The 25,328-nt window shown below is 36.6% G+C and overlaps 2 protein-coding genes across 2 annotated transcripts; both read left to right on the top strand.

Moving 5' to 3' along the window:
• Positions 1-430: 430 nt before the first annotated feature.
• Positions 431-11,099, top strand: LOC143421007 (cell adhesion molecule CEACAM5-like). Its single transcript, XM_076889647.1, has 11 exons — positions 431-501; positions 944-1,270; positions 1,735-2,013; positions 2,781-3,047; positions 4,091-4,273; positions 4,427-4,684; positions 5,417-5,522; positions 5,874-5,905; positions 8,852-9,073; positions 9,206-9,472; positions 10,978-11,099. Exons 1-11 carry the CDS (start codon positions 444-446, stop codon positions 11,097-11,099), a joined length of 2,121 nt encoding a protein of 706 aa, XP_076745762.1. The 5' UTR covers positions 431-443.
• A 9,033-nt stretch (positions 11,100-20,132) lies between these two features.
• On the top strand, positions 20,133-24,824 carry LOC143421094 (nectin-4-like). The gene is made up of 8 exons (XM_076890095.1): positions 20,133-20,256; positions 20,482-20,562; positions 20,651-20,732; positions 20,895-21,245; positions 21,570-21,672; positions 21,981-22,015; positions 22,107-22,159; positions 22,309-24,824. The coding sequence occupies exons 3-8, from the start codon at positions 20,669-20,671 to the stop codon at positions 22,465-22,467; spliced, it is 765 nt and encodes a 254-aa protein (XP_076746210.1). The 5' UTR covers positions 20,133-20,256; positions 20,482-20,562; positions 20,651-20,668; the 3' UTR covers positions 22,468-24,824.
• The last annotated feature ends 504 nt before the right edge of the window (positions 24,825-25,328 follow it).

The following is a 25,328-nucleotide window of genomic DNA, read 5'->3' as shown; positions in this document are numbered from 1 at the left end:
TCCCAGTATTGCCTTTTAAGAGGCAAAGCATGAAATGGACAAGGTGGACCAGCGTGTCTGTTACCCGTTTTGGTGTGATATTGGTTGATCTTCAGGACCAACATCTAGACTCCGGGACGGGCTGGGTTCCTGTCTTGTGTTCTATCACTGCTGTGATGGGTCATTGGAGCCTAATTGCCAAAATAGATCAATTAATTTCTCTCTGACAATAAATCATGTTGAATTCTGTAACTAGCTGTTACAGTACAGAAGGAAAGCTTAATGTGACTGAACAGAATCTGACACAAACATTTAGTAGAAAGGTTTGTTAATGATTAACAAGTTCATGAAGTTTAACCTTTCAGAATAACAACATTACTTCCTTATGACACCATATACTGAATGAACATTCATGTACCGGTATTAGCAAAGGAAAAGGCAAAGAGTGAAGGACTGCTTTGGAAATGGAAACATTTTCTGATGTACTTGTGATATACTTCTTCATTTTTGGGTCCATCTCAGGTGAGCTCTCACTGCTTGATGTGGCAGAAAAAACTGTCTGCTCACACTGACTTTAAAGTTTTACTTTGTTTATTGTTTGTTTTTCACTTTATGAGACATCTGTTGAATACATTTCTAGTTTATGTTTAATCATATGTGACCTTAATATTATAAACAGAAAAAAAATTCCTACTCAGATTACATGGATCAGAGAAGAAGCAGGTTTGTACAAAAGTGTTTTAAATGAGAGTAGGCGAGCAGTGCCATGATCCTTATAATTCTCTCAGAGCTTCTCTAGTAATGCTTAGTTTTGTGCAGTATTATCTGGAAAAGCTGACATTAGACTTTAATGAAGATAACTCAAACTCTTCAGACCTGCTATATTTCATGCAAATCTTTATATATTCATCAACTGTTTCATATGTTTGAGTAACAACAGCACTTTTTTATTCTTCTCCCGCAGGTTTCACTGAAGGAGTTGGTGTGTTGCCTGATGATCGTCTGAATGCAGCTGTAGGAGGAACTGTGATGTTCACTACAACACTGTCTCCATCAGAGAAACCGTTTTCATCTGTGAACTGGAGTTTTAATGTATCTACAACTATAATAATATTCGTAATTAACGCAGAAAACATTATTGGGCCTGAGTATGAAGGCAGGATCACCTTCTTCCCATCTACTGCGTCTTTGGAGCTCAGGAGTCTCACTCTGGATGACACTGGAGAATACGGTGTTAACGCTGTACACGATGGAACACTTCTGAATGGACGTACTACTCTGGTGATATACGGTGAGCAGTTCAACAGCTTAACTGTTTTTGCAATATTTAAGCAAGTTTACAATATATTGAACATGTAAAAATTGTTACATCTCTACTCACTGCAGTAATGCATTCTTGCAATAATTCGTCTTATTCTTAAGACTGTGATATTAAAGAGCGGCTGTAAGAAACTGTATGGCTTATTTATTTTATAAGGTAGTATTGACCCCCGTACTATAAAGAATGAACTGAGAACTCAATTAATCTAATTTATTCTGTTCAGAATAGTCACTTAAAGGGAATTGATATTGTCAGTTATGTGAATTCAAGTATTTCAAGGTTTTGGTTGGTACAGTACTTCTTTTAAGGTTTAATTGTAAATATATTGTTTCTATTTTAGGTTTAGCTGCAATCGGATTTTTTGTAATTTTAATGCTTACTTTCTATTGTTGATGCCAAAAAATACAACTATTTTATTCTTGTTTCTTTCACAGAGAAAGTCTCCAATGTGTTGGTAACTTCCAGCAGCACAGACTTGGTTGAGTTCAGTGGTTCTGTCTCTCTGTCCTGCTCTGCCTCTGGACCCTCTCTCTCTTTCCTCTGGTTGAACGGCAGCTCTGAGGTTACAGCAAGTGACAGAGTTCAGCTCACTGATGGAGACTCCAGTCTGACTATAGTAAATGTGACCCACTTTGACCAGCGACCATTCAGGTGTCGTGTGTCCAATCCTGTCAGTACTGTTACCAGTGATCCAGTAAACCTCTCCATCAGCTGTGAGTTAATGGGATTTGTTAATTTTTGAAATTATTAGCGGATTTAAATTACAGTTTAAAATACCTAATTTACAGTCCAGTTAGTTTCATTTAGATGGTTTTGTTTTCATACATTAAAGAGTAAGTAGATTTTTTTTATTGTGACATAATGTGGAATGATCTGACTAATAATGTCACAGTTTCACAATAAGCCAAACTGAATGGTATATACTAGAGATGGCACGATACCACTTTTTTATGTCCGATACCAATGTCATAAATTTGGGTATCGGACCAATACCGATACGTAATATCGGATCGGTCCATCTCTAGTATATACCAGGGTTGTCATACAAAGCCTGTGGGCCAGAATCAGCCTGACAAAGATTCCCATCTGGCCCATTGGATGGTTTTGGAAAAGGTGAAAGAGGACAGAAATTTTGGACTATTAACTGTTATTCTTTTTAGGTTTTACACCTTTTTATTTTGATAAAGAACTCCTTCAAGGGCATTCACAATACCCCAAAGTAATTAAATGACAGATTTCTGTAATTTTACACATTACCTCGTACATTTTAAGCCCAGAGTCAAGCCGACAGAGTCTTTAATGTACGTTTCCATACGTTTCATTTCTTTATCATGTGAAAAATCTTAGACACGCTGTTGAAAAAGCTCCTCTTTGTCTTATACTACGACAGCTCATTGATAAATTGTGTAAGTAAACTTCTCTCTCTTTTAAATGTTTCATACAGTAAACATTAAGTTTTCTATGTCCCCTCTACATTTAGATGGCCCAGAAAATATCAATTTGATCTTATCTCCATCACAAGGATACTTTGCTGTGGGGTCAGACATCAGCCTCACCTGCTCAGTTGGATCCAGACCTCCTGCCCAGTTTAAGTGGTTTCTGAATGGAGATCAGCTGCTTGATACTGGATCAGAGCTCAGACTGATGAATGTTCAGATGAGTAACAGTGGAAACTACAGCTGTCAGGCCTCTAACAACAAAACTCTGAGATCTCAAACATCTGAGCCTTCAGCCATCACTGTGCTGGGTAGGTTTGATTTATTGTTAAATTGTGTGATTCATGCATATATTTTTGACTATAGCTATATTCAGATAATAATTTCACACATATAAAATATTTGTGGAGATAAACAATACAGAAAAACAATTTTCAAATAAAATGGTTTCCTCATATACTGCAGGCTTTTGACATATTTTCTCACGCAGAAAACAAATGGGGCTGATAGAAAAAAGAGGATCAGTCAGAGCAAAAAATTTACAACAACATGCTCTTTAGGAAAAACAGGAAAATCTTCTCTGTCCAGACGATCGTAGACCTAGAAACAGCATTGATACCGTGCAGGACCCTCAAGCTACCGGGTCAATGTTAGAGGACATGAGCTTTTCTGTAATCATGTTATAATCTTATCACCCCTGCATCCAATTCCATACCTGCATAAACCTTCTTATAGAAGTAGCATCCTTGCTACCACAAAAAGTCATAAAAAAGTTGTCTGTCTTTGTCAATGTCCTCTTCATTTGCTCACAAAACATCAGTTATATGTAAATAGGGTAATAAAAAGTGTCTGCCTGATATTAGAGTCTTGTTCAGTGTTTCCACAAATTCATATCAATTAGTATTAAATTGGTATTGGAGATAAATAGGCAATTTAAAAGTGTCCGGCACATTTAAATTTAATATTATACGTCTTGACCTTTAAGGTGAAGTTGTTTGAAAATGTCAAACAATTATAAATATTTTTAGTTGTAGATAATATAACTTCAATTTAGTGTTAATCATTATCCTGTAAATTATTCTACAGAGAATTATCATACCATATATCAAGAGTTCTCCTCATCTCTGTGGTTTTGTTTGGTGTTTTTAATCTCTTTTTATAGATTTTCTAGTTGTTCTCTTTTATTTCACCATCACTGATTTTTTGCTTTTGTTCTTATTATGATATTATTTATTTTCTAAATCAATTATTTTTTGGCAAACAGAGAAAATATCAGGTGCTTCTGTCAAACCATCAACAAACCTGCCAGTTGAGGGAACCTCTGTCAGTTTAACCTGTGAGGCTTTTGGCTCAGTCTTTAAAAGGAACTGGATGAAGGATGGCTCAGATCTGACCCTGACTGACAACATGATCCTTTCTGACAATAACAGAGTGTTGACCTTTGACACTGTGAGTAGGAAAGACAATGGAGAATATTTCTGTCAAATCAGCAACCCCATCAGCAGTGATGGAGCTAAATACATCATGACTGTTAATTGTAAGTAACATCCTGGTCAGTCTACACTTCTTGTTCATGCATACAGTAAAATAATTTCAAAGTTTGAATGGTACAACTAATATGATATGTAGTCTAGTGATGCAGAAATTTAAAAGTAATGAACACATTGATTTTTTTTTACCTGTTTTTCAGATGGACCAGAAAATGTTCAAATCAAAGGTCCAAATAAGGTAAATATCAAAGGCACCTTAAAATTGACCTGCTCTGCTGAATCCACACCAACTGCCAGATTCACCTGGTTCTTTAATGGGACAGAGATACTCACCAATTCAGCTGAGTACATTAAAGAAGAGGTTGAACTTTCTGACAGTGGCAACTACACCTGTCAAGCCTGGAATAATATAACTGAGAGAACATCATCATCAGTGGTGCATGGACTGACTGTAACAGGTATCTGTGTGTGTACATACTCTTTGATGGTACTATTGAAAGTTTAACAGGTGGTACATTTGCTCTAGTTTTCTATCTACGGTGGCCCCTAGAGACAAAGCACATACAAACACAACGGAAGTGCTCCAGGACGCTACGGGCGGGGTTGAGCTTTTGTTACCTAGTGGCTAAAAAAGCCAGGAAGTACCAATGACCGGATTAGGTGTGTTGTAGTTACAGGTCAATTTAAAATGTAAAAACTATTTGAATACATGAGTGTGGTTGTATCCAACTCCATGTGTTTGCAACAAACTTGCCGTTTATTTTGCAAATCGACCTCAACACTCCCCCTAGCGTCCTGGTGCACATCTGTTCTGTTTTGGAGTTTGCGCTTTTCAGTTTCTACGTTTTGTTTTTTTAAATTTGTACATGCTTTGTCTCTAGGGGCCATCGTATCTATCAATAAATTTTGGAGGTTCATCTTCAGATAACATAACAGTTGCTTCTAACGCCAAACTACCTTTAGCAAGACATTAATCAATTGTCAGCAAATTGTTAACTGAAACCACATAGTGCATCCACCACTTTTCCAAACACAAGTACTTTCGATGCAACAAGAGCACCAATCAAAAGTACTCTGATCGTTCTAAAATTATAAAAATCAAATAAAGAAAGAAGCTATTGGATGGTTTTGGGATGATAAGACAATTTTGTATAAAAAAGTATTCATTATCTTTACCAATATTTTTCCAGAGAAATCATCAGGATGTGCTGCTGGTTGCATCGCTGGAATAGTAATCGCATGTTGTGTCATCGTCGCTGCAGCTGTTGGTGGAGGGTGCTACATTTATAAGAAAAAGTAAGTTGAGAATGTATTTGAAAAATCACCAGGAAAACATTTTTCCTTTTTGAATATACATAATAATTGTAATCTTTGAAATATGTCTAGTATTCAGTGGTACGATTCAACAAATGGTTCATATTCTGCAAACAGTCACTTGCTGACGTTCATCTTCTGCTGGTCTCAGAGTAATCACAAAGAAGAATTAATTCTTTTCAGTTCTTGTTTATGTTAATTATGCAGAATAAACACTTTTCATAATTAATTTGTGGATTCCTTGTTAAATTCAAATAAACCTTAGTGTTGCCGTTTTGTGTTGCATTTAATTGCATGATCACATATTAATAATGCTTCATTTCAAATATTTAGATTCAACAAAAATCCTCAGAAGCAAAACACAGGTATGGTATTTTTTTTCTTTTTGAAATCTAAAGTCATCTTCCATGTCTGCTATAGCAAAATAAGGAAATTAGAGAATCAAAATTATTGTTTTAATAGATATCTACATCCACTGTTACAAATCTTTGCTTTCTTAGAACAAGATGAAAATATGTATGAGAACATTTCCATATATGACAAGAAAATATAAAATATAAACTCAGTGATGACCTTCCCTTTTCAAGGTAAGTTTAGCATTTATTATCACTGTTATTTAAGAAGGAACAATTTTGATAATTAACAAGAATATTTTCCCATTTCTGTAGATTTTCAGAAGTCTTCACCTGCTGCAGAGAATTAACGTTATAATTTATGTTGTTTTGATATCATATAATGTTAAACAAGCTATGTTAAGATGTTTTAACTAATAGATTATTACTCTCCGTGTAAAATAAATATTAATACTTTCTCTGTAATAAATCTTCTAATATTTGCTACTTTATTTTAAATATATTTAAAACAACCAACACATCACAGTTGTGTCTCTTGTTTTTATATAAACTTATTGCGTATCAGTTACCAAATGTGGTACTATAATTACATGAATTTGCACGTTAATGTTAAAATCTGAATACAAAGTGATGTCCAACGTGTGGACCGAGGCATCTTGTCAGGACTGCAGGTGTTCTGCAGTGATAACAGAAAATCTAGTTTGAAATTATAGTGCTTACAGTTGCATATCTATTTAAATTTATTTAAAGCAGAAATTTATAAAAGCTTCAATTAAAACTGATAACAGGAGTTTGTTAGTTTTACTCATTACTCTGACCTAAAATTACTCCTCTTTGTGTCGCTGTTGCTTTGCATGTAAATCAGTAGCATTAGCAATTTTTAGCCATAAGCCTGTATTGTTTATGTGTTTTGATTAAAAAAGTCAATGAAATACATCACTCTTTTGTTTGTACTTTAATTAGAGTGAAGATGGGCCCCACAGGATTTTCTGGTTTAAGTGGGCAGCAGTTCTTTGGGAATGGCTGTACCCATGTAACCTTTATTTAATACCTTTAATATTTAATATTTAATACCTTTATTTAATCATTGAGACCTTATAAAACCAGAAACTTACACTTTTTGTTTTATATGCTGCATACCCACATGTGGATTTTCTGTGGTTTTGAGGGCAGGATGATGAGTAAAGACATTGGGGAAAGCGGTAAAGCTGTATTTTACTGATCATAATATTTAATTGCCCCTGAGGTTCTACAGTAGTTTCTTCAAACTGTAAACCGCTTAGTGAAAGTGCCGTCACAAAAAAAAAGTCAGAATTGGATGTTGCCTCAAGGGTCGGTTCTAGGCCCTGTACTTTTTAATTTGTATATGCTCCCTCTCGGCGGTGTCATCAGGAGGCATGGAGTGAACTTTCACAGTTACGCTGATGACACTCAGCTGTACATCTCCGTGTCTCCTGATGACACCAGACCAATGGATGCCCTTTTTAACTGTATTTTAGATATAAGATCTTGGATGTCAGAAAACTTTTTACAGCTTAACCAGGACAAAACTGAAGTTTTAATCGTCGGTCCTGAGGCTCAGAGAGAGAAACTCTTGTCTAAATTAGAGGCATTTTCACTATGTCCTTCGCTACAAGTGAAAAACCTGGGTGTTATTTTTGACTCTGAGCTCGGTTTTATCCCACATATTAAACATGTAACCAAAATTGGATTTTATCATCTAAAAAATATAGCCAGAGTCCGCCCTATTCTCTCTCGGGCCAACACGGAGATGTTGATGCATGCTTTTATTACCAGTCGCATTGATTACTGTAATGCCCTGCTCTCTGGTCTTCCTAAAAAGAATATTTCAACTTTACAACTTTTACAAAACTCGGCAGCTCGTGTGCTGACGAAGACCAGAGGGCGGGCCCACATTACACCAGTTTTAGAATCGCTGCACTGGCTCCCCGTGTGTTTCAGGATCGATTTTAAAGTTCTTTTATTGGTTTTTAAATGTCTTAATGGTCTTGGGCCTTCTTATCTCTCAGATCTGCTTTTACCATACGAACCCTCGCGGACCCTGAAGTCCTCTGGTACTGGCCTTTTGATTGTCCCTAAAGTCAGGACACATACTCACGGAGAGGCAGCTTTTCAGTGGTATGGTTCTTGTCTGTGGAACGGCCTGCCGGAACAGGCTCAAGACCCACCTTTTTAATTTAGCTTTTACTTAGCGTTTATTTATTTTATGCTTATTTATTCTATCCTGTTATTCTATTATTAATTTAGGCTTTACCTAATATTTATTGATTTTATTCTTATTAATTTTTTAATCTTCTTACTCTATTTATATTTATATTGTATCCCGTTCTTATTTGTTTTATCATTTTACCCTGTACATATCCTATTGTGTCATATCTCCAGTGTTTCCTAGGAGGGCGCTCTCTGCACCGGGGCTGTGATCGACCGTGGCTGCTGGGGCTCTGGGGGTCCTCTCAGCCTGGTTGGGGGGGCTTCTTTGCCTCCCTCCTGCTGTGTGCCCAGCCCAGAGGCTGCGGTCTGTGACCGGCTCCCGGTGCAGACGGCTCCCTGTTATAGTGTTTCCTCACTTGGCACATGCGTACCCAACCCAATTTTACTCTTTAAGTGTGCGCGCGTGTGTGTGTGTGTGTGTGTGTGTGTGTGTGTGGGGGGGGGGGGGGGGGGGGGGGGGGGATATGTGTGTATTCACATTGTTTATGTTAATGAGAGTGTGGGGAGTGAGTTGGAGGGTGGGGTGGGGTGGGCTGCTTTTAACCATGTAAAGCACTTTGTGCTACATTTTTTTTTTGTATGAAAAGTGCTTTATAAATAAAGATTGATTGATTGATTGATTGATTGATTGATTGAAGCCTGTAATTTTTTTAATCTTGTTATTATTTTCAGTTTTTGCCTCATATTTTATTAATGACAATATCTTTTTTATGTTTCTCGCTGCAGATGGACCAGAAAACATTCATCTGACCCAGTGTCCATACCAAGAATATTACGACGAAGGATCTGACATGAACCTCATCTGTTCAGTTGACTCAGGTCCTGTTCCTGAAATTAAGTTGTTTCTGAATAGAGGCCTGCTCTCTGATGCTGGATCAAAGCTCAGGCTGGTGAACGTTCAGAAGAGTCACAGAGGAAACTACATCTGTCAGGCCTTAAACAGCAGAAGTCAGAGGAATCACACTTCAAGCTGAAACTATAACTGTACTGACATATTTAATCAAATGTTATTAACACAAATGGTTTTGTTTGATAAATAATCAGTAACACCTAACATCGTTTCATTTTCTTTTCTTATAGCTGAAATCTCCAGTGTGGTGCTGACTGCTAACACCACAGATCTATCAGAGTTCAACAGCTGCATCAGGCTGTCCTGCTCCTCCCCCTCCTTCTTCTGGCTGAACAGCAGCTCTGAGGTCACAGCCAATGCAAGAGTTCAGTTCACTGATGAAGACGCCACTCTCACTATAATCAACATCACCCGCTATGACCAGGGGCCATTCATGTGTTATGTGTTTAATAATTTCAGTAATGACATCAGCAATCTGGTGAAGCTCTCCATCAGCTGTGAGTTATCGTGTCTATTATATAGCTTTTTAAATTTCTTCAGCTTGAATTATAATTACTACAAAACATTATCTTTCTTGCTTTCTTGTGTGAACTACTGTTAAATTTTTTGCATCATGTGGTTCATAGTGAATAAATAAATAACTGTATTTAGTTCATTTATGCAGTTCTTCACGTAAAAGTTGATAATTCTGTACCGCTTACCGCTTTTTACCAGGTCGCCAGAAAATATAATTCTGAGGACATCTCCATCAGGAGAATACTACGAGGAAGGATTGAACATCAGGCTGACATGCTGGGCCATCTCCAGACCTTCTGCCCTGTTTTACTGGTTTTTGAATGGTGTTAAGCTCACCCATACTGGACCACAGCTCAGACTCATGCATGTTACATCAGTCAGGCCTTGAATGATGAAACTCAGTGAAATCAACCATCTCAAGCTTCAGTTCAGAGTAAGTTTTTAGTAAGATAAATTGTTACAATATTCGTCCTACATCCCATTTTTATTCCTTTTTCCACCCTCGGCTGCAGTCGCAGATGTGTCGGTGATTTCAAACCACAAAGTTTTGCTGGAGTTCAGCAGTTCTGTCACTCTGTCCTGCTCCTCCTCTGGATCCTTCCTCTCTTCCCTCTGACTGAATGACAGCTCTGAGGTTACAGAAGGTGCCAGAGTTCAGCTCACTGATGGAGGCTCCACTCTCACTATCATCAGTGTGACCTGTTATGATCAGGAACCATTCAGGTGCAATGTGTCAGTTATGAAATCAGCCGGCCGGTGAATCTTTTCATCCAGTGTGAGTTTATGGCAACAGTACAGCACACCTGCCAGTTATTATCGGACTCTGTACAAATTCCACCTGTTTCAGCAGAAACTATGGCTCTAAAGGTTATATTGAAGCTCATCCTAAAATCTGAGCCCATAAGCCTCATAGACTGTAAATAACATGACCTGTAGGCTCCAGTGGTGCAAGAGATCCAGACTCCGCAGTATTAAATGGCTCAGGGTTTAATAAATGATCAGTCATCAGACATCCTAGCGGTTTTAAAGCACTGAATGGTCATTATTCACTTTCTGAGTATATCAGCCTGGTCTAACATAAAGAGGAAAATTATTCTATTGTGTGAAACTGAGAACAGTATTGAAACAGATTAAAGACAGCCTGTTATTTTTATCTTATTCAACAAAACAGAAGATACAAAGTATGCAAAATAAAGCAAAGTATTCATTGCACTGCAATGGGAAACAAACAACTTACTGTAATCACATCCTGTTAGATTAAAGAATGAAACAGAGCGAGTGTCGCACCCTGAGCCCACTCACATCTGTGTGTTTGTGAGTCTGAGCTTTGGGGCTTTTTTCTTTTTTTAACCATCTCTATTTCAATAATCAGACATGGTTTGGAAAAACTGAACACAGAAGGTAATTAAGTTATTTGTAGATTAGACTCCAATGATTTATCATAGCAGAAACATTTAAAAGGGTATAGATGCTGGTTTTGGTGAAGATGAAGATGGAGCCTTTGATGTGGCTCTGAGGGACCAGGATGAGACTGAGATGGGGAGGAGGCGGGTCGCATGGATGAAAGTCAGAAAGAAAGAAGAGCACTTAGACTCTCACGGAGGTTGATTGTCTCGTAGAAGACAACCAACAAAATGACTTGATCAGAGTAATGATGTCAGTAGTGAGTTTGACAGCATGGGAAAATGAATAATGAAAGTAAAAAAGTTAATATAATTTTGTTTTACATTGTAACTTCAAAGGTTTATCTAAATAGTTGATTGACTTTTTAGTCAAAGCAGGCTCACCATGTTTTAACAATGGGATTTTTGTTTTTAGAGTAAACAACAAAAATACAACATTTGAAAAGGTTTCTCTTCAGCTCATTCAAATTCTTGTCTTATTCCATTGCAATAGAAACACTTAATAGCCAATCATAAGTGAATCATTAGCTCTAACATAGCTCTGTTCTGACTCCTTGGCAAAAATGAGTGTGAAGCAGATCCATTCAGAGCTGTACAAGAAATCAGTACAGAACGATTTGTATTCATTTCCCACAAAGGTGAGTCTGAATGTTTCTGCAGACGTAGTTTTCAACATAAATACTGAATCATCCTTTTAATGACTTCTTAACTTCTCCTCCTCGGAATGAAAACAACGAAGAACAGAAAAAAGGACTCGGGTTCTTAGTAAATACATTTTAGAAAAGAATAAATAAATTAATTAATACATGTGTTAAGTGTGCAAAAAGGTCCAAGTAATTAAAATAATTATAAGGTGTTTAAAGAATGTGAGTTTTATTTTTACACCTTGTCTTTATTATAAGACACAGCATGTATCTGTATGTAAATGCATTCCCAATAAAGCTTTTAAAAAGAGTGCCTTTTGTATGATTGCTTCTGTCACAGCTTACTACAGAGGGATAAATACACCTAACTTTACTTGTGAAAATAGGCAAAAACAAAAAACAAAAAAAAAGCAATACAAGTATGAAGTTTTTTCCAGCCTGTATTAAGGCCACCAAATTGAGCACCATTTCAGGTCAGTGGTGCCACGTGAGGCCGCATGCTGCTGGAGGCTGAAGAGCAGTGTCCTGGGTTCAAGCTCAATCCACATCCCTTTGCTGTGTGTCTTTCCCATCTTTCTCTCTCCCTACTTTTCTATCCATCTTTAACATCACTATCCAACAGGCAAAAAGCCAACAAAACAAAAGACCGTGTTAATGCAGCCTTAGCTTATTGGGAGAATATTTGTAATCTGCAGATGCAAACCAGCAATTTGTGTACCACATTTCCCTGCAGTTGGATCCATTCATCTATCAGTTTTCTTCTGCGTATCCAGTTGAGGGTCAGTTGCCTGTAGAATATCCCAGCTATCATGAGGCAAGAGGGGAGGTACACCCTGGAAATGTCACTAATTTGTCACAGCTTACAAGATACAGAGACAGACAACCATTCACATTTACAGCTATGGCTGTGAATCGCCATTAAAAACCACCATTTAATCTTAACATGCATGTGTCTGGATTGTGGGAGGAAGCCAGAAAGAATCCACACAGGTATAGGGGGGACCAAACATCAGTGCACAAACTCCACACAGATGAAATTCATCCCATAGCTGTCAAAATGTTTAATCTAAATGGATTAATCTTATAGACTCAGAAACACTACAATGATCAAACGACTTGAGGAAGTGTTGGCTTCGCTTTGCATTCACACTCACACTGATACTGGTCACACTGACAGTGATCACACTGGAGGTGGAGTGGGCTGATTGCAGGACTGATGAGGCACTGTTGACGAAATTTCCTCCCAGTGAGCCGGCATTTTATGGCTGACTGTTGGTTTGAAAGGAAATTGAGTGACTCTGTGAATGCAGTCACCGAGGGGGTTGATTGTACACAAAGAAGACAATTTGTGACCTCCTTTGTGGAGTTTTTGTTTCCCCTCAAAGCTCTTTAAGCATCACCTTATCTAATTTTACAAGCTGTGAGTGTTGATGTTAGATACTGTAACGATAAAGGTGATAAGCTGATTGTAATGCTTTCCAGCCAAATTAATACTCACAATATTGGTCACTTCTTCATCAGATGGTGATGACCACATACATAAGGTCAAGTTGTTCTGCATTTCTTTGAATGTTACTCAGCTAATCTTATCTTTAAAGCTCATACAGCAATAACAATATTCTTAAACTGCTTATCTCTTTTACTCTTTTCATGTGCCATATCTTAAATTCACTTTTTATTTAATGAGCTTTAGTCAGTTGATGTAATTTGAAAGTATTAAGTGATTCTAGCTTATATCTTTATATTATTATAAGTGTCAAAGAAATTCCAGATTATGCAGGAAGTCCCCAAACTGTTTGCCCTGTTGATTCTTAAAATAAATTGCCATTGTTTCTTGCATATACTGACTAAATTAATGCTAACTGTGTTGGAGAAAAACAATGCAAATGTAGTGACAGTTATTTTTTGCAGTCTGTAGCTCTCTCCCTCCTGCTGCTGAAAGGATTGCTGGTTCCCAGTACTTTTTGTAGATCCAGATGGAAAATCACCATCCCGTTTACTAGACTTTGCAAATATATTGATAATGCACATGAAACAACAGAAAATGATCTTTGATAATAAGAGGGTAACTCACTGAAGGGAACCTTCACAGTTTAAACATGGCAAACCAACATTATGAAAATGGATTAATCTGATTTATCTGAGAGTTGTGGCATATTAATATATGTTACATTAATGTTATTCTCATTGAATCAGCATCAGCTTGTGATAGAAGTGCTTTGATGGCAAATATTTCAAGCTCTCAATCCAGATTTTCTTCTAAATACTTATTATTTAACAAATGTTTTTATTGTTGTCATTGTTGTTGATACAGTCACTAATCTCAGTTTTCTTATATTATAATTGTTCTTTAACAAATTTCATAATGAAAACATTTCTATAGTTTAACATTTTCACCATATTTTGAAGGTATTTATATATCTATTATTAGAGTTATTTATTTTCCCTCTTCTTAAAAATTGCACGTGTGTTGTTGAGGCGAGGACTAATTTAAAACTCAAAGTGATCCAAACAACTAAATATGTTATATTCAAATACATCGAGTCACCTGAATTTAATTTATCATACAGTATACAGAAGCATTTCTCTGAAGAGTAAAATAATTGGATAAATACATCACAGAGCGACATTTTAGGTAAAAGTCTCAAATTTGCATTTGTTTTATGGAACAGACTTAACATTCATTCACTGTTACTATATCATAAGGTTTGCTTGATTTGTTAAGCTGTAGAGTTTGTCTGATAGATATTATTGTGGCATATCAAGCCACACAAAATATGCAGGAATCATAAAAAACATAAGAAAATTACTCGATATATGAAAAACGCTTAAAATGGAATACAATTATTCTTACATTTGAAATTATGTGAGCAAATATATTATTATAAAATTATATGAACAAAATAACAGATTTACAGCGATTTAAACTAACAAAATGTGGGACAAATCATTTCTCTTCTGTTATTTTGATTGACTAATTTTTGTAATTTTAAATGTTTTTTTGACAAACTGTAAAAAGAATTGTGCTCTAATACATTATGACACCAGTGCATCTACAAGAAAACTAATTTACCTGTGTAACAAAATATAGTTTTTACTGCAGGTCACAATAGAAATGTTGCTACAGTTATTTAAATCCCTAACACACCCAGTTTACCGTATAATATCATATTTACAATGCAATGCCCACTCACAAAAACACATTATAATTCTGTTTTCAGGAACTATACTGTGACACACTGTCAATCATTTATCTCTTCAGCTGATCTGATGGGTGCCTCACAGCATTAGGGCAGTCATACAAGTCGAACAATACTTCATTGTGCATGAATGATTACAAAGGAACATATTTACACATTACATAAGATCTTTATTTCTTTTAATAAATCATTCATTCTGGAAGCACTGAAGGAAATGATTTGTTTGTAAGGCTGTCTGAAGGAGTCTGAGTGTCTCCTCTTTGATCCTCCTCTGCAAGGAAAGCTATGGATCACTGCAGTTGCATCAAAAAGAGACCCAAACCCAGTTAGCGGGGAGCACATAAAACTCTCCGTTAACATAAAAGGCACCACCAGCATCATGACTCATAAACCTTCTTCAGATGTTTATATATGTTTAAAAAATAATTCACAAATACTTTGCTTTAGAAGAAATAAAAGAACTAGGAAGGGAATGCAGTCATTACATTTTAAAGTTGTTTTATTTTAGTACAGAAGCTGATCCTGAATATGCCGGCAGGATATGCCCCCTACCATTTTTTTTATTTATTTTGTTGTCTAAGGCTAAAACATTTGGAGAAAACTTGTGAAAAATTAGTTTATCCATCTATACTTGAATAAGGTGCATTTTATATGGTCTGTCAAAAGCTTGATCGTGTTTTGTTTTTTTTCCTGTTCAGATTAAATCCTGTTTTTTTTTTTTCCAAATTCCATTTCTGTATGTATGTACACACAACACAACAGCTTCACAAAGGATCTTAGTGGTTTTCCTTACTGAGTGGGGGGGGGGCTGTAGAGGGTCCTGTGATGTGGGTCAATAAAAGAGCAAGAGCTCCTGAGACTCTTTCTGTTTTTGATTTCAGAAGGCAGAGAGACAATGTCAGAAAAGTCAGTATTGGACAAGACCATCCCATGGACTGCAGTTATGCTTCTTTTATCAGGTAGGCTAAATTCACCTGATGTGTAGACAGAAATAAAGGAATGGGGATTTTTTTTTCAGTCTTCTGTAATTTTTTTTGTGTTAATCAGGTATGTGTGTAGGTGAGGGTATATTACCCACTGGACCCCTGAGTGGAGCTGTAGCAGGCACAGTGAAGTTCACCACCACTCTCAGACCTCCAGAGAAACCATTCCTCTCAGTAAGCTGGAGATTCAATGGGGTGAACATCATCAGTTCCACCAGCATCAACATCACTGATCCTGGATATGCCGGCAGGATCTCATTAGACCGAGCCACGGGGTCCCTGGAGCTCAGAAACCTGGCACTGGAGGACAGCGTGGAGTACACTATCACCATCACACCAGATGCAGGGCTGCCAAAACAGGGGAGGACCAATCTGACTGTGTATGGTGGGTTAGTCTTTATACATTTGTATAGGGCACCAAACCTTGTGTGCCCTATACCAGTAGATGCCTAATGATAGTCAAACATGCAAAACTCCTTTTGAATTTCCTTTTGATAACACATTCATAAAACAAACATGACAAGGAAAACAGAGTGTATGCTTATACTGAGAGGGAAAGTGTGTGAAACAGGGTCCCAAAGGACTAACATATAAATTAAAGTTTGGGTTGTTGTTAGATTGCACTGGATTTACAGGATGCAGTTCAATTACACTCTACCACCACGATATTCATACTTGTACACTTTAATAATAAAAAATAATAGAAATTCAAACAGAAAAATAAATATCTACCATTTTAAATGTTAGACAGTTAAAAATCTATCTGAAATTGGAACATAATTAATGAATTATGACCCAATGAAATCATGAAGGTGAAGCTGTTTGATAGATTTATGTCATTTTAAAGTTACTGTCACACAAAATGTTACTTAAAGTGACACATATATGTTTCACACAAACTGTGTTGCTTCTTTTTCCATCATTTCACCCAAAGTTGACACTTTTTATCGTCTGGAGCCACCATCCGCAGCCCCACAGCCATCCTGATAAGAAGATGAAAGCTCCACCAACCTCACCTGTGAGGCCTCTGGCTCCATCAGCTCCAGAGAGTGGATAAAAGATGGCCAGCCTCTTAATCCCAGTGGCGGTGTCAGCTTTTCCCTGGACAACAAGACAGCGTCCATACAGCCTGTTCACATTTCTGACCGCGGCACCTATCAGTGTAGAGTCAGCAACCCGGTCAGCACCATGACTGCGACCCATAATCTCACTGTCAGCTGTGAGTATTCACCGTGCATTCACAGTGTTTCTATTAAAGAAAACATGAATAAATCAAGTTAAAATTAATTTACTTTAACTTTTTTTAAAGACAGCTATATTAGCAGTAATAGTCTGAATGTCCCTAACACTGTATTTTAATTGTGCAGTTGGACCATACAACCTGTTAATCAGCGGACCCTCAGCTGCTCCTCAAGGTCACAGTATAATGTTGCAGTGCACTGCAGACTCGGTCTCACCAGCACACTTCAGCTGGATGTTTAATGGCAATGAGACGCATGTTTATAACTCATTGTATATCATAGAGAGGTTAGGGGCAGAAAACACTGGAAATTACACCTGCACTGCCAAAAACGCAGTGACCATGATGGAAAGCTCCACAGTTCTGGATCTGAGAGGTAAGAAACCAAAGAATGCACTAATTCAATAATAGTACAGCCTTTATTTTGTCATCATTTCATATATTTTACAATGTAGTGATGGCAGTTGTTCTCTTTTCTCACTAAAGCATCCTGCATTGCTCCCTGTGGGTCATCCTCAGGGTTGGTCATCTATGCACTCACTCTGAAAGGGCTAATATAAGACAAAGAGCATGTGAGATATGACCAGTGAGATAAATTATTTCTATTTGTTTGCCTTATTGTTAAGGCACAATGTATTTTTGTATCATTGCTTTATCTGTTTTTATAATTTAATTAATTTAGCCTGTTTTGTTTTTCCTTTCAGGTTCTTTTCCCCGATAAGTGACTCTGGATGCTTAATTAAAAAATCAACCACTTTGTATAAATCATTATTTCACAGAAGCATACTTTGATGCTACCACTCATCACTCCTCGATAGGATTACTTAATCAGATCAGTAATCATTAACTTGTGTTGATTTGTATCTCACACTTGTTGTGTGATCTATTGGATGCAATAAAAGTTTTGACTGATTTAATGAATTATAAGGTCATAAATGCTTTTCTATTGTAACCAACACTGACTGTCCACTGTGGAAAACCACAGGTCGCAGTGTTTCATGGCTTCACTCAAGACCTGCGAGAATATTTTGGGAGAAACTGATCAGCAGCACAAATATTACCAGTGCTGATTTGGATTTCATTTTTTTTTTAATGCATCACCACTATGTTTACAGTAATTAGGGACCCACTGGTTTTTAGTTGAGTATAGGTTCGCTTTAGGTTTATTCCCCATTTTTTTTATTCTTGCATCTTATACGTTATAAGTTGGATCCGTTATTAAAATCTCTGGTTTCTCCATTTATTCTCAGTCTAGTGGAGAGCTTTAGTGGTTAAAAAATTGCTCAACAAGTAGAAAGTTGCAGGTTCAGTTCCTGTCTGTGGCAGAATTCCCCTTTGGCTTTGCATCTGCCAAATCCATCATCTCTGTGCCACGTTTTACTGTGAGTTTCTTCTTTCTGTGTTTAGTAGGTGTCTAATAAGTTATTTCCCATTTTACTTCAGCAGCTGGTTGACTCTTGTGGTTCATTTTAAGTTTTGCTTCCCCCTGAGATTATCTTGAGTGCACCTGTGCATTCTTCCAACAGTCTCCACTTCCCTAGTCAGCCCTCTAAAGATTTTTTTTATGTAATTTACTTTAATTTAATTGTATTCCTGTAACTAGCATTTTTGAATTATTCTCCTTTGTTTAATATCAGCTTTTATAATACAGCTTTTTGCATTTGGGTCCATATTTGAACTAAATCAAAGCACTGAGTTTTCAGTGACCACTGTCTGTGATAAGAAACAATTGTGTGTGCTTTGACTTGAGTACAGCTGAGGATGCAGAGCTGTGCCTGCATCAGTTATTTCCACCTTGCTGTGCACATTTCTAATTCACATGTGCAAAGCAAGCTGAGTTCAAACAACTTGAAACTCACATGACCTGATTACCCAGTTGTTCATCTGAGACTATGTAGCCTTCGACTCTGGTGGAGATAACGATATGCGCCTCTCTGAGCTGATGCTTTCTTCAGGAGGCCCAATGAGAGCTCACTGATATGAGGCGCAACATTTTTTATTTTTTACTGTTATCATTCGGGATCTTATTTAAAGTTTTAAAGAAGCTAAAAGCCACGGTGGGAACTAGGCTTGCGTTGTTGAGCCAGTCAGTATGCTGCAGCCACACAAAAATGAGGTAGTATTTCAGCTGATCTTTATAACTTCCGTAATCACAAGTGGCAGTAAAAAGAAACCAGTCTGAGCCTAGAGCTCAGTTTAATATGTCACTGCCCACACTAGAGTTGAGCAGATAGTCAGGCAGAATGAAGAACAACATGCGGATGGTAATGCCGTGTAAATAACTGAGTTAGATAAATAAAGTAAGTCTGAACTCACACATGAAACTCATTTATAGACTCACTGAGTCCATGAGTCACCACAGGAATTGATGTTGTGTGTGTGTTTTCTTTAATCTTTCTTTCTCTTATCATTAATTAAACCTTGTCAAGCAAGCAGGTTGACAGTCAGAAGTGAGGATGTTGAAGTCACAGACATGTACTACCCATCAAACCACAAGCAAACAGCAGACATGTCAACCACTTCAACCACAGTTTTGAAAACCTTGTCACCAGCAGTAACAGTCAGGCTTTTGCTGTTTTCAGTCTCTGTAGTAAAATACAGTCCTCAAGGTAGTTTTATGCAATATGTTCATATGCCCATGGACACATTTTTCAATGCAAAGTCAACCTTTAAACTTTAAAGTTAGGACAATCCACATGAAGGTTAAATACAGAGATCTATTCTGTGTGCTGAAAAAACAGAAGTGTATAATACCCCCCATTTTTGTCACATGCAAATCCATATATGTATGTGCCCTAAAAAACAACCAATGTTACCACGTCCGGCAGTTAATATTTATTGTTAAAGTGATGTTAACTTCCTTCAAATAAAGTGGAACGAAAGCGCGGACATTTCTACACCTGCAAATGTTTCATTTATGTAATAGAAAATGGAATAGTTCGAGCCCTACATCCTCAAAATGCTCCCACAGGCTCAAACTGGGATTTGGCTAAATGCACATGTGTTTAAGCATTTTATCAGCATTTTTCTCATGTGGCAATAAAACAAAGTCAGCATAGCTCAGTATCTAACTGAGATCACCCTGATTTGACCACACGAGGTCCCCGTTGAGCAGAACATGAAAGGAGGCAGAGAGGAGTAACCTGACATCATGCTCACTACACAGGAGCTGAAAATCACAAAGTTAAAGATCACTGTGTAATGGTTCGGGTACACAATACATTTCCAGTTAGAGTTCTGATGGATGACAAATTGGTTTCTGACGTGGCTGTGCCGTTCTTTCTCCCCTTAACGGGTAAGTTTTTTTTATTTGAATGTATATTTTTCTGGTGGATAGCTGTAGGCAGATACATTTATTTTTAAAAAAAGGAAAGTTTCAACCCACCCCAAGTTTCATTGCGTCTTAGTCAACAGAGTTATTTTGAGCCTGTGGTTTTATGGGAAATGTCTCGTTTTGTTTACTGCTGCATTTAAGAACTTAAATCAGCCTATGTTCCTCTTTGCAAACTCTTTTTTTCAGTGGTCGAATATTTCAGTCTAGTCTCCAGGTTTTAGCCTTGGACTGAACTAAAAGGTTACGGATCCCTCTGTTTGTAACTCTGTAAGTTTCTTTGAGTTTATCTTGAAAGCTGACGTACCTAATCAGAGATCCTGTATGATTTGTAAGTTTTCTTTTTCTGTGTTGTTAGTTCCTGTTGTTGTGTACAATGAAAATGTGCAACGGACGATCTCACCTGCTGATTCAGCTAATTTACATTACATTTTTCCCAGGTAAGACCCAGTTTTATGTTTTTACCAGATTTTCTAAAACACTCATGCTATGCTAGAAATGCTTGAAAACATCATGAATAAATACCAGTTTGAAACCTGATCTCTTTTCTATTTTCGTCTCTCTTCCCCCTCATCTTTCTGTCGTCATTTACCTTTTGGCAGTTTTTGTGGCACAAAGAGTCGAAGTCTCACCTGAAGTGACTGGATACATTGGAAATGATGTCACCCTGAGGTGTCAGTTAATCCAAGGACCAACATATACCAATGTTACTCAGGTTCAGTGGGCTCTCCAGGATGAAGAAGGAACAGGAAAAAAGAAAATCACTCTCATTGTTTTCAACACTATGTTTGGAGTGAATATTTCTGAGAGTCCACTGAAGGAGAGAGTGGCGTTTGATAAACATTCGTTGATAATTAAGGCTCTAGAAATGAAAGATGCAGGATCCTATACCTGCAGCATTTCCACCTTTCCCAGTGGTACATTTGAAGGAACCACCAAACTTGTTGTTCGAGGTAAGACTGTAACTGCTTTTATACACTGATATAAAACAACATTTAATGTTATATATGAGGTCATATTTATTCAATTCAATCTTCAAAATTTGGCTGACACAAACCAAACATTCAGTTTGAATAACTTTTTTCTGCTTTTGTGTCGTATTCATTTTAACATCAGAAATTTTTACCAACATCTAATATTACTCATGATTAAAGTTTCCATGTTTAGTTAAAATGTTTATACTGTAAAACATGAAAGCTAGTTTTTGTTAGTAGGCTGGTTTAATGTTAGTTTGATGTTAATGAGTTGTGGACTATAATCATACTTTATTCCGCCAGAAACGAAACCACTGTCAGCAGGAATAGTTCTTGCTATAGTGACTGCTGTCTTGTTGCTGTTAGCGATCATGGTGGCCATGCTTTATTTCATCCGCATTAGAAGGTGAGTGTATGTTCTCGTGTGTTATTTATATTATAGAGACTACTGTTGACTGAATCATATTTGAGGGATCCATCGTCTTTGTGGCCAAAATTCACCATAAAGGAAGGAAATCCATTTTATGGTCAAGACTTTAAGACTTAAGAAACTTTAGACTCTGGGAAGCTGTTTGCTGTTTCTGTTTAATTGCTGTTTCACGGACCAAACAGCAATTAAACTATAATCATCAGATTGATCAAAACTTATAATTGTAGCTAAAAACCAAACTTCTCTTCTAAATCACCAAAATCACTTTTGTCTCGTTTGCTCAGACGCCATTCTTCCGCTGGGTTTCGTTTCGTCATTGGTAAGAACATGCACAACAATTTCCACTAATTGGTTTTGTAAATACTTAAATTATTTTAATTTTTCTGTAACGAAACATGTATGTCTTTCAGATACGACTGGTCCAGAGAGAGAGTCGCAATCATCTGCAACTGAGAGAGACCAGGTGAGCTCCATGGTTTGAGGGTCCATTTTTGAACTTGAATGAATACGTTTTGGTCAGATACATTTAATTTATATTTATGCTGTTGTCCTGCCATAGTTTTTTTTAATTACAAGAGAGCAATTATCATGTTTTCTTACATGTGTTCACAGGATGTGGTGTACTCTGACATCAAAGTGAAACCATCCAGAGATGCCTCTCCTTTAACCAATTACAAACTCAGAGAGAGCGTGTATGTTGACGACGTCACGTACTCCGAGGTCATAGTTTCTCGTCAACCCAAATCAGACACAGAGTGTGTTTACGTTTAGCATTTTTATCATTTTCTGTTGTGTTTTTGTGTTGCTTTAGTTTGTTATTGTGATAAAAAATTGCCTGATGATAATATGAACACTTGTTTAGGTGTTTAGTCGTAACCAAAGGAATATTTTGGCCTCATGGTTTCATGTGTGCATGTGCTAGAAAAGCACCCACAGGCTGCAAGTCAGAGGACTTATCAGTGTTTGATCTAGTCTATCACTTATGCAGTGATAGAGCAGCATCTGCTCTATCACTGCATAAGAAAAAAAATCATCTAATTGCAACAAAGAAATGCAAAGTATATGAATAAAAATAATATTAAAGGGATCTGGAAAACATTAAATACCATCATCAAAAAGGGCTCGGGGGAGGCAGACTATCCTTCGTATTTCACAAATAATGATAGAAATATTACTAATATGAGCGATGTGGTAAATGATTTCAACAAATTCTTTGTAAGTGTTGGGCCAGACTTGGCTGAAACAATTCCTGATATAACAGATTCTGTAGAGAAAGAAACTAGACTCATTGACCGCAATCCTCATTCAATGTTCTTAACGGTGGTGGAAGAAATGGAAATCATTGATATTGTTGGGAAATCACAAACAAAAAACTCTACAGACTCTGACGACATTGATATGGAAATCGTTAAGAGAGTGATAGAGGGCATTTCCAAACCCTTAACACACATTTGCAATTTGTCCTTACAAACTGGTACATTCCCAAAACAAATGAAAACAGCTAAAGTAATACCACTGTTTAAAAATGGTGACAGACACCAATTCACAAATTATAGGCCTGTCTCTCTACTTTCTCAATTTTCAAAAATACTGGAAAAAGTCTTTAGTAATAGACTTGACAAATTTATAGATAAACACAAAATAATAATGGATAGTCAGTATGGTTTCAGATCAAATAGATCAACATCATTGGCATTAATGGAACTGATCGAAAATATCACCAACAATATAGATAAAAGACAATGTATAGTTAGTGTATTCATTGACCTAAAAAAAGCTTTTGACACAATTAATCATGACATATTACTTGATAAACTGGAGTACTACGGCATTAGAGGAGTGGTGTTAGAATGGGTAAAGAGTTATTTGAGAGACAGGCAGCAATTTGTGAAAATTGGGGAATATCAATCAGAGTGTATGGACATTGTTTGTGGAGTTCCGCAGGGGTCAGTATTGGGACCAAAGCTGTTTATCCTCTATATCAATGATATATGCAGAACATCAGATATACTACAGTTTATTCTATTTGCAGATGATACAAATATTTTTTGTACTGGAGAGAACTTACAGCAGCTTTTGGAAATTGTCACACAAGAAATGATTAAACTGAAAACATGGTTTGATAGAAATAAGCTATCATTAAATTTGGAAAAAACTACATTTATGTTATTCGGAAATTGTAAAAAAAGATGCAGGAGCAAAATTATTAGTAAACCATGTTGAAATAGAGCAAGTTTCGGATACAAAATTTCTGGGTGTGATAATAGATAACAAAATCTGCTGGAAACCTCACATAAAGCATATACAAGCCAAACTGTCAAGAAGCATCTCCGTACTAAGTAAAGTTAAATATTTTTTGCCTTCCAAATCACTCCGGGTACTTTATTGTTCACTTATATTGCCATATTTGGAATACTGTGTGGAAATTTGGGGAAACACATATAAAACTGCACTTCAACCAATATGTAAAATTTAAAAAAAAGCAATCAGGATGATTAATAAAGCAGGATTTAGAGACAATACTAACATCATGTTTTTGAAATTAAAAATACTGAAGTTTATGGATCTTATAAAATATAAAACTGCAAAAATTATGTACAAGGCCAGATACAATATGTTACCAGGAAATATACAGAGGATGTTCTATGACAGAGAAGGAGACTATGAATTGAGGGGGAAATTGAATCTAAGGATTCTTAAAGCACGGTCAAAGGTTAAAACCTTTTGTGTCACTATTTATGGGGTAAAACTGTGGAATAGTTTTACTATAGATCTACAGCAATGCTCAGGAATTAGTAAGTTCATGAAAATACTTCGAAAACTGATTTTGGAAGAATATGATACCGATAAAGATGATCACTCATTGTATGTATAAAAATATCAAATTATATCCAAATTATATCAATCACGGTAGCCAAGTTTATATAGGTTCTCCTCGTGTATCGTGTGGAGTATGTGATGATGGGAATTAGGTGAATTATGTGGGATCAATAAGATGTTGAGCAGGGGTAGGAATTAATAAGTATGTTCATACTTCTTCCTACTCCTTTTCAGACCAAACATTGTTACATTATGTCAGACGATTTTGTTTTATTTCATTATATATTTTTTGTTTATCTGAACACATACGTGTGTGTGTGTATATGTCTACATATATATTCGTATCTGTAAATGAAAATATATGTAGTGTGTATATATTGTTTTTTGTTTTATATGTCTGAAACAAATAAAGATACAATACAATACAATACAAAGTTGTGTCGACCAGAGATCTTTAATATCCAGCCAGTCATTGCTGGTATCTTTCACGCAGGTCTGAATCCACTTTAAATGGCTGAACCAGTAAAACAACATGATAAATGTTTAAAATTACAGAAAAAGTTATGATAGTTCACTGAGGCTGTCCTGTAATTATAAAATATGTTATAAATTCTAAATATGTTCATTTAATGTGGGCTCATTAATAATAGTTTAATCGTTTACCTCTTTGGCAATTACATTGGTATAGTATGGGTGTGGCCAGTCTTTATCAATAGGAAAAGCTGTAAATCGTATCAAAGTTGAAATTCAAAATCTATGCACTTTTTGATATTTTCCAAAACTGTCCTGTGGGCCAAATTTAAGTGTTCGCT

The sequence above is a fragment of the Maylandia zebra genome, linkage group LG11 (genome assembly GCF_041146795.1).
Source record: "Maylandia zebra isolate NMK-2024a linkage group LG11, Mzebra_GT3a, whole genome shotgun sequence".
Classification (NCBI taxonomy): domain Eukaryota; kingdom Metazoa; phylum Chordata; class Actinopteri; order Cichliformes; family Cichlidae; genus Maylandia; species Maylandia zebra.
The sequence above is the reverse complement of the archived record's forward strand: the minus strand, read 5'-3'. Positions and strand labels throughout refer to the sequence as shown.

What these genes read in the sequence shown, in the direction of transcription:
- LOC143421094 (XM_076890095.1), top strand. Translation starts at nt 20,669, where the DNA reads ATGAAAATGTGCAACGGACGATCTCACCTGCTGATTCAGCTAATTTAC. An exon ending in CACCAAACTTGTTGTTCGAG is followed by an intron (nt 21,246 to 21,569) that starts GTAAGACTGTAA and finishes TTATTCCGCCAG; the next exon opens with AAACGAAACCACTGTCAGCA. An exon ending in CTGCAACTGAGAGAGACCAG is followed by an intron (nt 22,160 to 22,308) that starts GTGAGCTCCATG and finishes ATGTGTTCACAG; the next exon opens with GATGTGGTGTACTCTGACAT.
- LOC143421007 (XM_076889647.1), top strand. Translation starts at nt 444, where the DNA reads ATGGAAACATTTTCTGATGTACTTGTGATATACTTCTTCATTTTTGGG. An exon ending in TTCAGCCATCACTGTGCTGG is followed by an intron (nt 3,048 to 4,090) that starts GTAGGTTTGATT and finishes CTTTTGGCTCAG; the next exon opens with TCTTTAAAAGGAACTGGATG. An exon ending in TCCTCAGAAGCAAAACACAG is followed by an intron (nt 5,906 to 8,851) that starts GTATGGTATTTT and finishes TTCTCGCTGCAG; the next exon opens with ATGGACCAGAAAACATTCAT.